The sequence below is a fragment of the Haliotis asinina genome, chromosome 11 (genome assembly GCF_037392515.1).
Source record: "Haliotis asinina isolate JCU_RB_2024 chromosome 11, JCU_Hal_asi_v2, whole genome shotgun sequence".
In the NCBI taxonomy this organism is placed as follows: Eukaryota; Metazoa; Mollusca; class Gastropoda; order Lepetellida; family Haliotidae; genus Haliotis; species Haliotis asinina.
The window spans coordinates 46,058,464-46,073,326 of NC_090290.1; the positions used below are offsets into that span (position 1 = coordinate 46,058,464).

The window sequence follows — 14,863 nt, forward strand, 5'->3', positions numbered from 1 at the left end:
AGCTTCAACAGCCCATGCTTGCCATAAAAGGCGACCATGCGTGTTCTAAGAGGCGACTAACGGGATGGGGTGGCCAGGCTCGCTGACTTGGTTGACACATGTCATCAGTTCCCAATTGTGCAGGTCGATGCTCATGCTGTTGATCACTGGATTGTCTGATCCAAACTCGATTATCTAGAAACCGCCGCCATATTGCTGGGATATTACTGAGTGCGACATAAAACTAAACTCACGAAATTAAACTGAATTTTCATTAGAATTTCATCTATTTTTAAACCACATGTTTGCAAAATAAAGAAAACAAGCAAACGAAAATATTTTCGTCTACGAGCGAGATTAGTCGAATTTAGACCGGAATGATTTCATTTTTTTTGGTCATGATACTTATAAACACACTTTCATTCATATATTTACAACCCCCAAGACAATAAAAAAAACTTTGAAAATTTAAGTGGAAGTCCAGATTCTTGTACTTGTTACAAATTAGCAGAATTAAGTCAAAATGAGTTGAATTTTGTGCCATGATACTTACAAATGTATCCTCATTTATTTACAACCTCCAAAACACAGGAAAAGATGTATTTTGAGTAAAAGTAATTATTCTGGCATATTTTTAAAAATCTTCCTGAACTCGCAAAAGTAAGCCAAAATCAGTTGAATTTTGTGTCATGATACTCATAATGGCACTTTCATTCATTTACATCCTCCAAAACATTAGAAAAGATGTATTTGGAGTGAAAAGGAAATATTTTCGCACATGGGCCCAATGTTTTTCGCCCATGGGCGAGATGTTTTTTGAAAATCGGTCTCAATTAGCGGAATTAAGCCATAATGAGTTGGATTTTCTGCCATGATATTTACAAATATATCCTCATTCATTTACAACCTCCAAACCACAGGAAAAGATGTATTTTGAGTGAAGGCAAATATTCTCGCCCATCGGCCAAACTGTCTTTCTCCCATGGGCGAGAGTTTTCAAAATTGCTCTCATTTAGAGGAATTAAGTCAAAATGAGTTGAAATTTCCGTCATGATACTCATAAATGTACTTTCATTCATTTACATCCTCCAAATATTGGAAAAGATGTGTTTGGGGTAAAAGGAAATATTCTCGCCCATGGGCCAAAATGTTTTTCGCCCATGGGTGAGATTTTGTTAAATAGCTCTAAATTAACGGAATTAATTCAAAATGAGTAGAATTTTGTGACATGATACTTATGAACATACTTTCATCCATTCACAACCTCCAAAACATGGGAAAAGGTGTATTTTGAGTAAAAGTAAATATTCTGACCCATGGGCCAAATGGTTTTCGCCCATGGGCGAGACTTTTTGAAAAATCACTCTTAATTAGCCGAATTTAGTCAAACTAAGCTTAATTTCGTGTCAACACACTAATAAATACACGTTCATTTATTGAAAAACTGCAAAGCCTGGAAAAAAACATGTAGTTTCAATGTAATTAATTATTCTCGTCCATGGGCCAATATGTTTTTCACCCATGGGCGAGATTTTTTAAAATCGCTGTCAGTTAGCAGAGTCAAGTCACAACAAGCTGACATTTGTGTCATGATACTTATTAACATTTTTCATTCATTTACAACCTCCAAAACATTTATTCTGGATGAAATGAAACACTTTCGCCCATGGGCCTGCCCATGGGCCTACCCACTGACCACTGTTCGCCCATGGGCGTGCCCATGGGCGAGCGAGTTTAAATTTTGAGTTTTCGAAAAAATTTTTTTTCATTTTTTCATCCTTAGCACATATACATAACAGCTGCCTGTTTAATTTTGCGAAATCCCTTGTGAGAGAGTGGCCACAGTGCTGAGAGTTTCTGGACTTTTGTGAGTCCAGAATTAAATTGTGACGTGTTATAGCGACAATCATTTGTGAGGTAATATATATATATATAAGTATGTATGTATATGTATGTGTGTGTGTTTATTGCGTGTGTGTGTGGGGGGGGGGGGGGGGGGGGGTTGTGTGTGTGCGCGCGTGTGTGTGTATATGTATGTGTGTGCTTGCTGGTGGGTAAGCTGGCGTTGGGGGACAGTACTGCTTTGGTTAACCTCACTCATTATTAAGTAACGGTTCATATGGTGCCTTCTTCATATATACTGAACAGCAAAAGAAACGCAATTCTGGCTCAAATTGTTAGATAGAAACATAAACTTAAACTCTACTTTTATGAGATGTTGCTTTTTTGAAACTTGGGTGTTTAGTATATATTCAAGTGGGTTAATTACATTTTCTTAATTTACAGTTGAAAGTATTAGGACCAATGTCAGAGTCAATCAATGATAATTAAATTTTTATTCTGTTCATTAAAATTCTGGCAATCTGATTGGTTAACTGGGAACATTTCTTATGATTTCATTTCCCAATGAATCTGAAAAAAATAAGCCACGCCCCCCGAACCGGACTACTTTCGGACCTGAGGAACGTAGGGGAATACCTTTACACAGCGAGGGAATTCCCTTGCACCCGGATACCTTAATGAACTTTGGGTAAACATGGAAGTGATACATTGTGATTAACATAAACAAACAACTCAAAATTATCCGTGAACGTTAATAACGTTGCAACGCCTCGACAAGAGCATGCGCACGTTGGAACATCAGTTCATGGCATCGCAATCCCAGTCACGTCACAGCCTCTTTCTACTTGCGCAAATACTGTTGCCACTAACAATCTCAGTTCCACTAACTTCATATCATCGGGTTTCATTTCCACTTCTCACTTTCCAAACTGTCTCTTTCAGTTCGCAGGTAGTAATTCAAACGTTTGAACTTGAAACTTTGCCGATACCGGGACGCGTCACGTTGAGTTGTTCCACTCTGATTCGCCGACCGATGTTAGCTTTGTTGATTGACAGCTGTTTGGGGGTGCTCTATGCTGATTAGCTAATGGTTTGGCAGGCGTGTCATTTTATGTAAATGAGTCACCTGAGTCATGTCACGCCATTACCGAATTCTTACAGCGAAAATGTTAATCGGTGGTAACAAAGATATCTGTTTCGATGAATTTGATTATGTTTAAAGAAAATATTGTTGACAGGGTATAGTATTTGTTTCTGAATTTAATTATAAGGATTGACTTTGTATTTCTTTCGTTGCATTGAAGTATGAAACTAAAAACCAATGTGCAAACTTTTGTAAGAATCCGCTACGCGGATGTGCATCCCCACCCTCTCTCAAGAGCGTACACCCTATCAACCCCTCTTTCTCAAAAAGCTGCATCCACCCCTGATGACGACTTTCAAAATTAATGGTCTTCAGTGATTCATCGACAGCTCTTGAAAACCACCCAAAGCAGGAATAACACCCTCTATCGAAAGTGAAAGTTCAGACTCATGTAACGTTTTCTAGTTGGTCAGAGAGCTTAAGAGATAACGATGGGATAGAGAACCCGCACTTGCTGCAATAAGTAATTGTATATTTCGAGAATTACCTGTTTTGTTTATGATGGGACGGTTTCAATCTGTGCATGTTATCTTACGTTTCAAATTTCTTTTCGCTTTCATTTCGCTAGAGTGAAAGGTAAGTCCACCACATGTCAGTGCAGGCATGTTGAGTTGAGTTATAGATAATAAAAATAGGCTGGCAAAATAAACACATGTTGTTACTTTATGGTCACTGTCTTCAAAAGATTTGTTATGGCCTAAACGTCCTATCGAAACTGAAGGGCCAGGCACCTATAATTTTTTGCAGGAGTATATATGAAAGTTGGTCAAAGAGCTATGGAGATAACGATTGGATATTGAGACGTCGCACTTGATTCGGATTAAGGAATTTGTGGCTTTACAGTAGTATATATTTTGTTTTTGCTGGCATGGTTTTGCATGTTATCTAACCTTTGAAATTGCTTTTTCATAATATATTTATGTTGCTTGAGTGAAGGGTAATCCCACCAGACGGTTGTTTGCGAATGTAGGAGTGATATTAAATTATGTTACAGATACATACAAAGGGTCAGGGAAAAAGCGTATGTTTGTTACTTTAACATACTTCTGACATTAGCTTTCGTTTGGGTCGGTGTATCTATAAGTGTGTAAGTGTATCAAATTGCCATGGTTCGCTTGAAATCAGAGCTTTATTCTCACAGGTGCATTCCTTATACCTTACGCTATCTTCACATTCCTCGGCGCCATTCCGTGTGTGTTTTTAGAGATGGTGATTGGCCAACTCTCTCAAAGTGGACCTATTAACGTCTGGAACTTATGCCCATCATTTAAAGGTAATTTAACTTTGTGTCATATAAGTTTAGGAATGTGTGACGGACTATATATATTTGACCTTCTAAATGTACGTCCACTGAGTACTACTTTATCCAACGGCACAATGAGCACAGTGACTTTACAACCCGCAGCTTTACATTGCTGGATATAACAAGTTTGGGTCTACACACGGATGAATGTTTCTGGTGTAGTTAGTACACTCTTCATTATTTATCAGAACATATTCTATATGTCAATGTCGTATGATTCCCAAGTTTTATAGTTCGATGTCATGTTACCATTTTGCATAAACATCTATCGCTACTAACAAATAAAATCAACCCGTTTTCAAAGTTAAATATTGTGCATTGCATCAGGTGGCATTAATGTTTTATTCAAACTACTTTAAGACTGAACTCATTTTCTCACGTGTCACAGGAATTGGTTTCGGGATTGCTACAGTGATGTGGCTATATGTGACCTACTACATGGCCATATTTGCCTGGTTCATGTATTACTTCTACCACTCGTTCATCGGCAAGCTTCCCTGGGCCAGCTGTGACAACTCCTGGAACACCCCTGCCTGCATAAGAAACAATAACAGTAGTATCCTAAACAGTACATCAGCTAATGGTACTAACATCACCGCCGGTGCTATTAATGCCACGACTACTGACAACGTCACCAACGTCACAGTACCAGTCACGGGTATGACAGCAGGGGAAGAGTTCTGGAAGTAAGTTACGTTAATTATATATTTAGGTTTAAACAATTACTGTGGACAACATGCATCTTACATCAACGGTAATGACGACAACTCAGAGGCTGAAACATACTCCAGTGGACAGGCATCACTCAGAATCAAATGTAGTTATACAATACACAAACACATCACATTCCTTGGTAACACATACACCATACACTCTGTTAATGTCAATGAAAGTTCATCCCAAGAGTTGTTACATACGTCCTTTGAACCCTTCACATCAGCTTGCATGGTTTTTGTTGTTGTTGTTGTGTTTCAAGTTCGACGCTGTACTAAACATCTGTTGTTGTAGACTATTTGTCTGTTCATAGCGTATTGAGTATGCCCCAAATTAACAATATCATCCGCGCTTCATTTATGTTACAAAATGAATGAGGACGGCTTGTGGGATACTGACTTAGGTCTGTTGAAGTTGAACAAACTCCAGCAAGTTGTTTGGAATATGCATACACTGTGTGTTCAATGTGTGTTCTATTGGTGACACATCATGCCTGTGGCGTGGCCATATTCTACTGTCAACGTAGGCTCATGGTCATATGTCTAACGTGTTTTCATATGTCTAACGTGTTTTCATATGTCTAACGTGTTCATTTCACACATTTCTTGCGTTAATCGTTTCACGTTCAGACATACTACAGGTTATCAAAGGCGCAGGCTGGAGGCTAAGTAAAACCTTCATGTAATTCTGGTTTTCAGCAATTTAATTATGCAGTTACAGATAGGTTTGCGAGGTTTGGCCGAAGCAAAATAGCATTTCAGAGTTGAACAAAATACTCTTTATCTTGGTACTTGATCCCATGCACACTATGAATGTAAACCTTTGTAAATTCCTATCCGTCATAGTTCTGAAACTTCTTGTGATTCCAGTTGGGTTTGTTTACGATATATATACATTTTTCAGCTGGTACGTTTTGCTTTTTGCAAGGCATGCATATTACAAAAACAAATCACTGGTGCGTGACCTTGTCTGATCATGGTCCCAAAATTTGTAATTTGACCAAAATTTGTATTACAGTCACGTGTGTTGTATCCCAACATTGCAACATTGGGGGATTAAGAACAAGCGTGAAACTATATCATGTGCTCGCCTGGAATACGTTTGTATTTCAAATTGTCACTGTCGATTCAAATTATGTCCCCAATATCTCTTTCTGATTCCAGGTTTCAGGCATTACAGATGACTGAAGGATTGGAGCACCTTGGGGGTATACGATGGCCACTTGTTGGGTTAATGGCACTTACCGGTGTGATCATGTTCTTGGTAACTTTTCAAGGGATCAGAGTGTCAGGGAAGGTAACTTACTATCATCGTGCTTTTTGAATGCATGAACTTATTGCTGTATCATTGCATATATAACAGACGAGACGAGTTGAAATGGGGTTTACCGCCGTACGTGAGAATATGTCGCTCGTATGACGATGTGCATGCCTGTGTACGTGTGTCTGTTTGTACTAGCCCAGGCTTAAGCTGGTTTTATAGAGCTAGCTCTCTGAGATACCTTGCTTCAGTGAAACACGAATACCCCACTCAAACATACTCAAAGATAATCAAAGATCAAATGTGCCGACAATACTTTATCAGACGATAATGTGCACGCGTCCTCGTGCTTTAACTATAATAGTTCAGGTCGAAAGTGTGCTTTATTACACTATATACATGGTGGTACAACGAACTGTATTTCATAATTATACCGACGACTCTGAGCCGACCAGTCTTTGTTGTACACATTAATGCCGAACTCCAGGCAGCGACCAACAGGTCCTATGTTTTAAGGTCTTTTGGTTTGAGGCAGTCGGAGATCGAATTCGCGACCTTCTTTTCTCCGAGTGGACGATCTAACCACTACACCAAGGAGGTGGTTCTTCAACAGATTAAATGCCAGCTACTTTGGGTTCGTCTGGTCAGGAGACTCGATCATTTACAGAACGTCGGCATATCAGTGAGGAATTGCTTAAATTGCTGTTAAACAACAGACATCAAAATAACACCAGTGGGACAAGGCCCTGAAACCAGAATCAACAGATCTGATGTTAACGATTGGTGTCAATAAATTAACATAGCCAATTCCTCATTTGTTGTAGGTGGTGTACGTTACAGTCGGCGTTCCCATCATCCTCATTTTCGTCTTCCTCATCCAAGGATGTCTACTTCCGGGTTCGGCAGATGGAATTTATTTCTATGTACATCCAAAGTTGGAAAAACTTCTTGAACCAGGGGTACGTTTATGGGTTTATATGCAATGAAAATGCAAGATTGCCTTTTTCGAAGATTTCAAAGTAAATGAGTGCCTGCCTACCTACACATTCAAATTGTTTCCATTTCACTGTTTCAGTTAAATGACTCAATTAACTTGTTGTGCACGTGGTACCACTCTTGCAAAGGTTTGTGGAATGTAATTGTAGTGGAAGATAAAATGCTGAGACCATTTGCAAATGCAAAAGATGACTTGTTTGCGTTTTTGCAGATGTGGATTGAGGCATGTAGTCTGTCCCTGTACTCTTTAAATATAGCCATGGGAAACATCATCACTATGGCTGGACACAACAGAGTTACCAACAACTGCTTCAGGTAGGTAGATGCAGAGCATTTTATATCATAGATAGTTCCACACTGACCCAACAGAGCACGTTTTTCCTAGCCGATAGATATAAATAGCAAACATTTTTCTTAACATTCATTTGCCTCACTCGAACCTGATAAGATCTGAGGGACTCATCACCTCTAGCACTTGTCTATTAATGCTGATTCACTTCTAAGATCGAAGCCCAACCATCACTGATGCCATGTTGTATTGTCAGTTGCCGACTATTACTTAGGAAATTAGCGTCTTCTGTTTCAGGGATGCTCTGATAGTTAGCATTGCCGATATGTTCTCCCTTATCGTTGTTGGGTTTGCTTTCTTTGCTATAATTGGACATGTTGCCTACCTGCGTGGAGTTCCTGTAGAACTTTGTTTTTCAGGCACACAATTCATTCTTTGACTATTCATATAATATGAGGATCTTCTTCTGAAGTAGTCTACACACCTTTACATTCAGGTCATGGATTTATCGAATGTCAGACTTTCTAATGACTGTCCAGAAAATATGTTTAAGTATAATGCAGGTTTGCTGTTGAAATGAGTTTTATTTCAAGTCTATTGTAGCAAGAATCCCTCAGAACAAAAATCTTTCTTTCATATTGTATTTCTTTTATTATTTGTTATATTATACCACATGTTATTGATCTATTTTCCGGCTGCAACTATGATTTCATAGTCCTGCATGTACCATATGGATTTAACATGTATGTCTGTGGGTACCATAATATACCTTTGTTTCTGTCACTGGTACATTTTAAGATGCACTATGTATATATTTCAGGTTTCAGTCTAGCCTTCATTATCTACCCCGAAGTGCTGACGTATCTACCCCTGCCACATGTTTGGTCCGCGTTGACCTTCCTTGCTCTTATGACCCTAGAAGTCGACTCGATGGTAAATTAAAATTGTTATTTGCTTGGTGTTAGTTGTGTCGATGCTGCTGGATTATGCAGCAACTCAGCTTTATTTCCATTTATTTGTATTTTGAGGGGAAGTAGACTTAGTGGTTAAGTCGTCCGTTCGTCACGACAAATATCCGGGTCCGATTCCTCACATCGGTACATTGTGGAAACATCCAGCTCACTTACTCACTCAAGTATTTTTAATTTGAAGATGAATAAGGGAAACACTCTGAAATAATAATAAGAAGAATGGATTCTGAAGTCTCTTCAGTGTATTGACCTCCCTGAGCGACTACTTCATTTACTCAAGTCTTTAATGAGTTGCTGGTCGACTCAACTTGAGATGTACTCGCAAGGAGAGGTGCAGACTTCGGAATCTATTCCAGTCAGAAGAGGAATATTTCAGGGGGACTCATTCAGTCCTTTGATTTTTTGTCTGTCTTTAAATCCTTTGAGTTTTCTGCCTTATAAGGAGGAGAGATACCATCCCGGACCTCCTCAGCACAGATCCCCAACACTTCTTACCCATCTCTTATACATGAGATGACATCGAACTCCTTGCCAAAAGAGAGACCAATTTGAAAGAACAGGTTCTCCTTGTCGAGTCCTTTTCTAATGATACTGGCATGCTATTTGGACTCGACAAATGTAATACTCTTCATTTGAAACGTGGCAAGGTAACTAATGATGGATCGGTCAGGTTACAAGATGGAGGAGTTATTGAGCATCTTGTAGAAGATCAGGCCTACACCTATCTTGGAATGCAAGTACGAGACAAGCTCCAGAATGCCCAAATTCAAGATAAACTTCTGGCCGAGTACAAATCTCGTTTAAAGAAAATCTGGTGCTCCGAGCAAAGTGCTCGAAACAAGGTCAAAGCCACCAATACTTTTGCTGTGCCAGTCCTTTCCTATTCCTTTGAAGTAGTTGATTGGACAATACAAGACATCCAGGGTCTTGATCGTCTGACCAGAAGGATCATGTCTGATAACAGAACACGCAGCCCTCGTTCCTCTCTTAATCGTTTATAGATGTCAATCAATTCTGGAGGTCGGGGTTTGATTAATGTGAAAGCTCTTCATGACAAAATTTTATTGTGTACTTTTGCACATGTTTATTTATCTGGTGATGCACGTCAAGACTCACGATGAAAGCAAGGGATTTCACAGCTATTTTAAGCGTGCCAAGGTTGTTGGACACGATTAGAAATTGATTTTGTTGATGGCGATGTACTGCTGGACGTTACAGTGATGGGAGTAAACCAAGTGAAGTCCTTTACCAAGTCTGCGCAGAGTCGGTCCTTTGTGGAGAAGGTGTCTGAGAAGCCATTGCATCGTGTGTAACTGCAGTGTGTGGAACAGAACAGCAATCCAACGGACTCCTTCGCCTGGATGAAGTCGGCTGGTCTCAAATGTGAAACTCTTTTGCTGTTCAGGACCAGTCACTTCCCACTCGCAATCGCCAGAATGTCATTCTTAATCAAAATGTGAACGAATGTCGTCTTTACAATGAATTCACAGAGACTGTGCAACACCTTGTTAGTGGATGCCCTTCCTTGGCACAAACAGCATATCTTAAAGGACATGAGGGAATGGCTCGCTGTTTTTACTATCGTCTCCGCCATGCCTGTGGCTTTGACCCCGAGGTCCATCCGTGGTACGACCCTGAACATGTTCAGGGCGTCCTGGAGAATGATGCTTTCAAACTTCTCTGGAATAGGCCAATACAGCCTGAGACGAATTTCAGCCAACAACCTGATCTTGTTCTTCTTGATAAAGCCATGGCCAATGTAATTATTAATATCATTGAATTTTCTGTCCCTTTTGACAGCAATGTGATTGCCAAGATTCAGGAAAAGCATGATAAATATGCGGACCTCGCCTTTGAAATGTCTTGCTTGCATCCCAAGTCGTCAGGCTCCCCAGTGTTCTCGGTGCCCTTGGTTTGGTACCTCCTGATCTCTTGGCGCAGATCAGGAGAGTGCCCGGGTTCTCCACTGGGAGCACAGCCCTCCTGACAATATGGGTAATGCAGAAGGCTGCAGTGTTGGGATAGCATCCATATTCTCCGGAAAGTTCTTGGTGGGTTCGACTGTTTCCTGGGAGAGGTTCCATTCGCTGTCTGGGCTGCGTGTAGAGGGGGCGAGGGCCCTGAACTGATGCTGAGCTTTACCAGCCTGACTGTGCCAGGATCATTCAAACCTCTCCGCTGCATTTCAATTCTAATCTGTAAATAATAATAATAATAATAATAATAATAATAATTCCAGCCAACAAACCTGATCTTGTCCTTTTTGATAAAGCCAATGAAATTATTTATATCATAGAATTGCTCTGTCCCTTTTGACAGCAATATGATTGGCAAGATTCAGGAAAAGCATGATAAATATACAGACCTCGCCTTTTCAAAGTCTCGCTTGCATCCAAAGTACACGGTCGTTAGGCTCCCCATTGTTCTCGGTGCCCTTGGTTTGGTACCTCCTGATCTCTTGGCGCAGATCAGGAGAGTGCCCGGGTTCTCCACTGGGAGCACAGCCCTTCTGACAATATGGGTAATGCAGAAGGCTGCAGTGTTGGGGAGCCTCCATATTCTCCGAAAAGTTCTTGGTGGGTTCGACTAGGCAGTGTTTCCTGGGAGAAGTCCCATTCGCTGTCTGGGCTGCGTGTAGAGGGGGCGAGGGCCCTGAGCTGATGATGAACCTTACCGGCCTGACTGTGCCAGGATCACTCGAACCTTCTCTGCTGCATATCAATCTTAATCTGTAAAAAAATAATAAATCTAACAATGTATGACCTTGAATACCAAAGCGTCATGGTTTATGCCTACATCTGAGAACATGGTTAGGTAATAAATATTACAGGAAGCTGTGCCTGAGTAATATTCACAATGTAAGATTCGTCCTGAGGTAAAGATTTTAATGGAGGTAGTGCCCTGTATCACCTTGGAAAGGAAAAGACCAAGGATGAAACTGATTTTGGTCTGTAGATCTCCTATTCGCTCCACAGTTACCCGGGCTAGAGATCATACTTGCGGCCGTTGAAGACTTGTTTCGTGGACTAGCAAAGCGCCGATGGGCTGTGATTTCGACGATCCTCTTGAGCAACTTCCTGTTTGCCCTTCCCTGCACGACACAGGTAGGGAACCACTTGACCCAGAGGCTTCATCTATCGTTTTATCCAAAGTGCTGGAATAATGTCATAAACCAGTCCATCATGCCTCTCTTACGATTACCAGCCAGGAAATGTCTGACTTTGATGGTTTGGATCAATGGCTTATAACACGAAACAAATGAATGGACAATTAAAGCGATGCCACCAGATGTTAACACATAAAACATTAGAGACGTCATTTTACATATACGTATTGTTGAACCATTCGTCTTAAATTTTGCTACTGTACAAGAACAGCATCGTTGTCTTGGTCATAAATTATATTCTGTTCATGTCAGATAAATGAATTACTTAAGTGATGCCACTAGCTGGCAACGAAGAACAAAACCAAAACAGTTGAGACATTGTTCTGCTTAGACGTATTGTTGCATTATAAGGCTAAAATATTTCTACTCCACAAGGCATTTAAGAAACATTATTGTCACATACATAAGGCTCTTAGTCTGTTCATGTATAGGTTGTTTTTATAGAGTTCTTAAAGTAATTTCAACTTTTCTCTGTTACAAACCAGTCCATATGTACGCAGTGATAGTTCATACGTTATCGTAAATGCGATACATATTGTATCGTGGCTTTAGTGTCACAGCTCTAATCAGTCAGCATTATTCACGCGAATGTCTTATTTTAGGGTGGAATTTACATTGTCACTCTGGTGGACTGGTACACCTACTTTCCTGCCGTAGCTGTCTTTGCAATGTTGGAATGTGTTGCTGTCAGTTGGTGTTATGGTACGTAAGCTGGTTGGCTGGTTTGTTTTCCAACGCCATACTCAGAAATATTCCAGCAATATGGCAACTGTCTTTAAATAATCGAGTCTGGACCTATCTTAACATTCACTGCAGCTGTAACTGCCATTTGAGGAGTGCCTTTCTTATACCATAAAGAACAATGCAAAAAGGTGCTTACATTTATTTTTCTTTCGTGTGTCAGGTTTGGAGAGGTTGAATCGAGATATCAGAGCCATGTGGGGAAAAACGGTTCCTCAAGCTATGATGCTGTCAATCAAATACGTGTGCCCACTTCTACTGTTGGTAAGGATGTTTGCAATTTGACAATGGTGTACAAGAACCAATACTGAATAATACATTCACAGACCCGTGAAGGTCCGGGGTAGAATAGGCCTTCAGCAACCTATGCTGGCGATAAAATGCGACTATGCTTGTCGTAAGAGGCGATTAACGGGATCGGGTGGTCAGACCCGCTGACTTGGTTGACATGTCATCGGTTCCAAGTTGCGCAGATAGATGCTCATGCTGTTGATCACTGGATTGTCTTGTCCAGACCGCCGCCACATAGTTGCAATACTACTGAGTGTGGCGTAAAAGTAAACCCAATCACTCACACAAAATGAGTTTGCTTTACCTGGTCCCTTCTTACATCAGATACGCCATATATCTTGCAATGTTAATATATATTAATATGTATCAATCAGTGTTACGTTTCATGCCGTTAGAAGACGACGAAGACTAATAAGTAAAGTATTCAGATATCATTAAGTTGCCATTTTTATCAGGCCATCTTCAGCTACTCCATCTACTCCTACCGACCCCCCAAGTATGGAGACTACGACTTCCCTGCCTGGGCCGCAGGTGTCGGGTGGCTGATATCAAGTATTTCCATAATACAGTTCCCCATTATTTTTATCTGGACTGTGTATCACGCACAGGGGTCTACACTCAAGAAGGTACTTGAAAACATATATGTCCATGTTTATTTCTCGCCGATTGTTTGAATTTGTTGAAGGACATTTAATGGTATCGATGAACCGGAAATACCCAAAATATTCACCTTTGTGCATATATACTGATGGACTCAAATAAGGGAACGCATGAAAGCAAGGTGTTCTTTAACATCACGCCTTATCATGTCCCATGGCATGTTCGGCATGCACTGTGTAAATATGGGTTTATGCAGCTGTACTTTCATATTCGTTAACGTCATTGTGTGGTCATTGTGTATTGTCTGCTTTAATTTCTAGAATGTTATGCTTTTGCATGCTAGTTTTACATCCTTATCTGTAGTACGCTATATATCGTGAAAGGTTATATTCTTCAAAATGTTTTCACTTTTCTCATATAACTTGTTTTCCTCACGATATGGCTTAGACATTGCCGATGTGACGTTTAATATTAACTCACTCACTCACTCTCTCAGGTGGTCAGAAGAAACTATTCACAGTCAGTAACCATATATTGTTACACGTGACGTTAAGCAACAATCAATAAAACAGACAAACAAACAAAAACAAACAAAATCCGCCTGTCCGTTAATGTCGTTATGCACCACGGTTTCAGAAATTACGGACATCACTTCTGCCTTCTGTTCAGTGGCAGCTAAGAACGGAGAGACATGGGAATCACTTGCAACCGACGGAAGCTATGGAAAACTGATGGGAAACATCATCTTAGCTGGGAAAATTGACGCAGGAATGAGATCTATATGGATATCAATGTACATGGTGACTGAGATGCTTACGAAAATGATATCATGCAATTATTGGGTGAAATACACAAACAAAACGTCTATGCAATTTAAGTAACAACTGTATTCGTAACCAATTAACCGAACTTACAATTTATGTGTACAGTAGTGATGTTTTTGTAATCATTTAGTCTGTAAACATTTGCTTTTGTCTTGTGTAACGCCGCTCTCAGCAATATTCAAGCTATATATCAGTGGCATGTAAATATTGGAGTCTAGATACAGTGATCACCAGCAGGAACATAAATCTACGCAATCGGGATACGATGGAAAGATGTACATATAACGATAAAATTTCTGATTTTATGTATTCTTAAACTCAGCGAAATCAATACACAAGGCCCTGCGATATGGTTTTATTTGTATTTTGATATCAAAGTTTAGAAATTAATATCACTAATTCAGTGGTATTACAGTGACAGTAGAAATGGAATAGTAGTTTAAATTCACTGGAAGAATTTGCAAAGACAGTTATTGTAGGAATAATGAGTGAGTGAGTGAGTGAGTGAGTGAGTTTAGTTTTACGCAGCACTCAGCAATATTCCAGCTATATGGCGGCGGTCTGTAAATAATCGAGTCTGGACCAGACAATCCAGAGCATCGATCTGCGCAATTGGGAACCGATGACATGTGTCAACCAAGTCAGCGAGCCTGACCACTCGATCCCGTTAGTCGCCTCTTACGACAAGCATAGTCGCCATTTTTGGCAAGCATGGGTTGCTGAAGGCCTATTCTACCCCGGGA

At 40.2% G+C, this 14,863-nt stretch overlaps 1 protein-coding gene across 1 annotated transcript in view; it reads left to right on the forward strand.

Annotated features, from left to right (window-relative positions):
- The window catches only part of LOC137255473 (sodium- and chloride-dependent glycine transporter 2-like), a 28,360-nt gene extending 14,332 nt beyond the window's left edge, over positions 1–14,028 (forward strand). The window contains exons 2-13 of the mRNA XM_067792909.1: positions 4,107–4,238; positions 4,657–4,954; positions 6,146–6,278; positions 7,067–7,201; positions 7,450–7,553; positions 7,825–7,927; positions 8,326–8,460; positions 11,474–11,602; positions 12,267–12,366; positions 12,569–12,669; positions 13,152–13,322; positions 13,933–14,028. Of these exons, the coding sequence (XP_067649010.1) occupies positions 4,107–4,238; positions 4,657–4,954; positions 6,146–6,278; positions 7,067–7,201; positions 7,450–7,553; positions 7,825–7,927; positions 8,326–8,460; positions 11,474–11,602; positions 12,267–12,366; positions 12,569–12,669; positions 13,152–13,322; positions 13,933–14,028 (1,637 nt within the window). The remainder of the gene's footprint in view (positions 1–4,106; positions 4,239–4,656; positions 4,955–6,145; positions 6,279–7,066; positions 7,202–7,449; positions 7,554–7,824; positions 7,928–8,325; positions 8,461–11,473; positions 11,603–12,266; positions 12,367–12,568; positions 12,670–13,151; positions 13,323–13,932) is intronic.
- Positions 14,029–14,863: the final 835 nt, after the last annotated feature.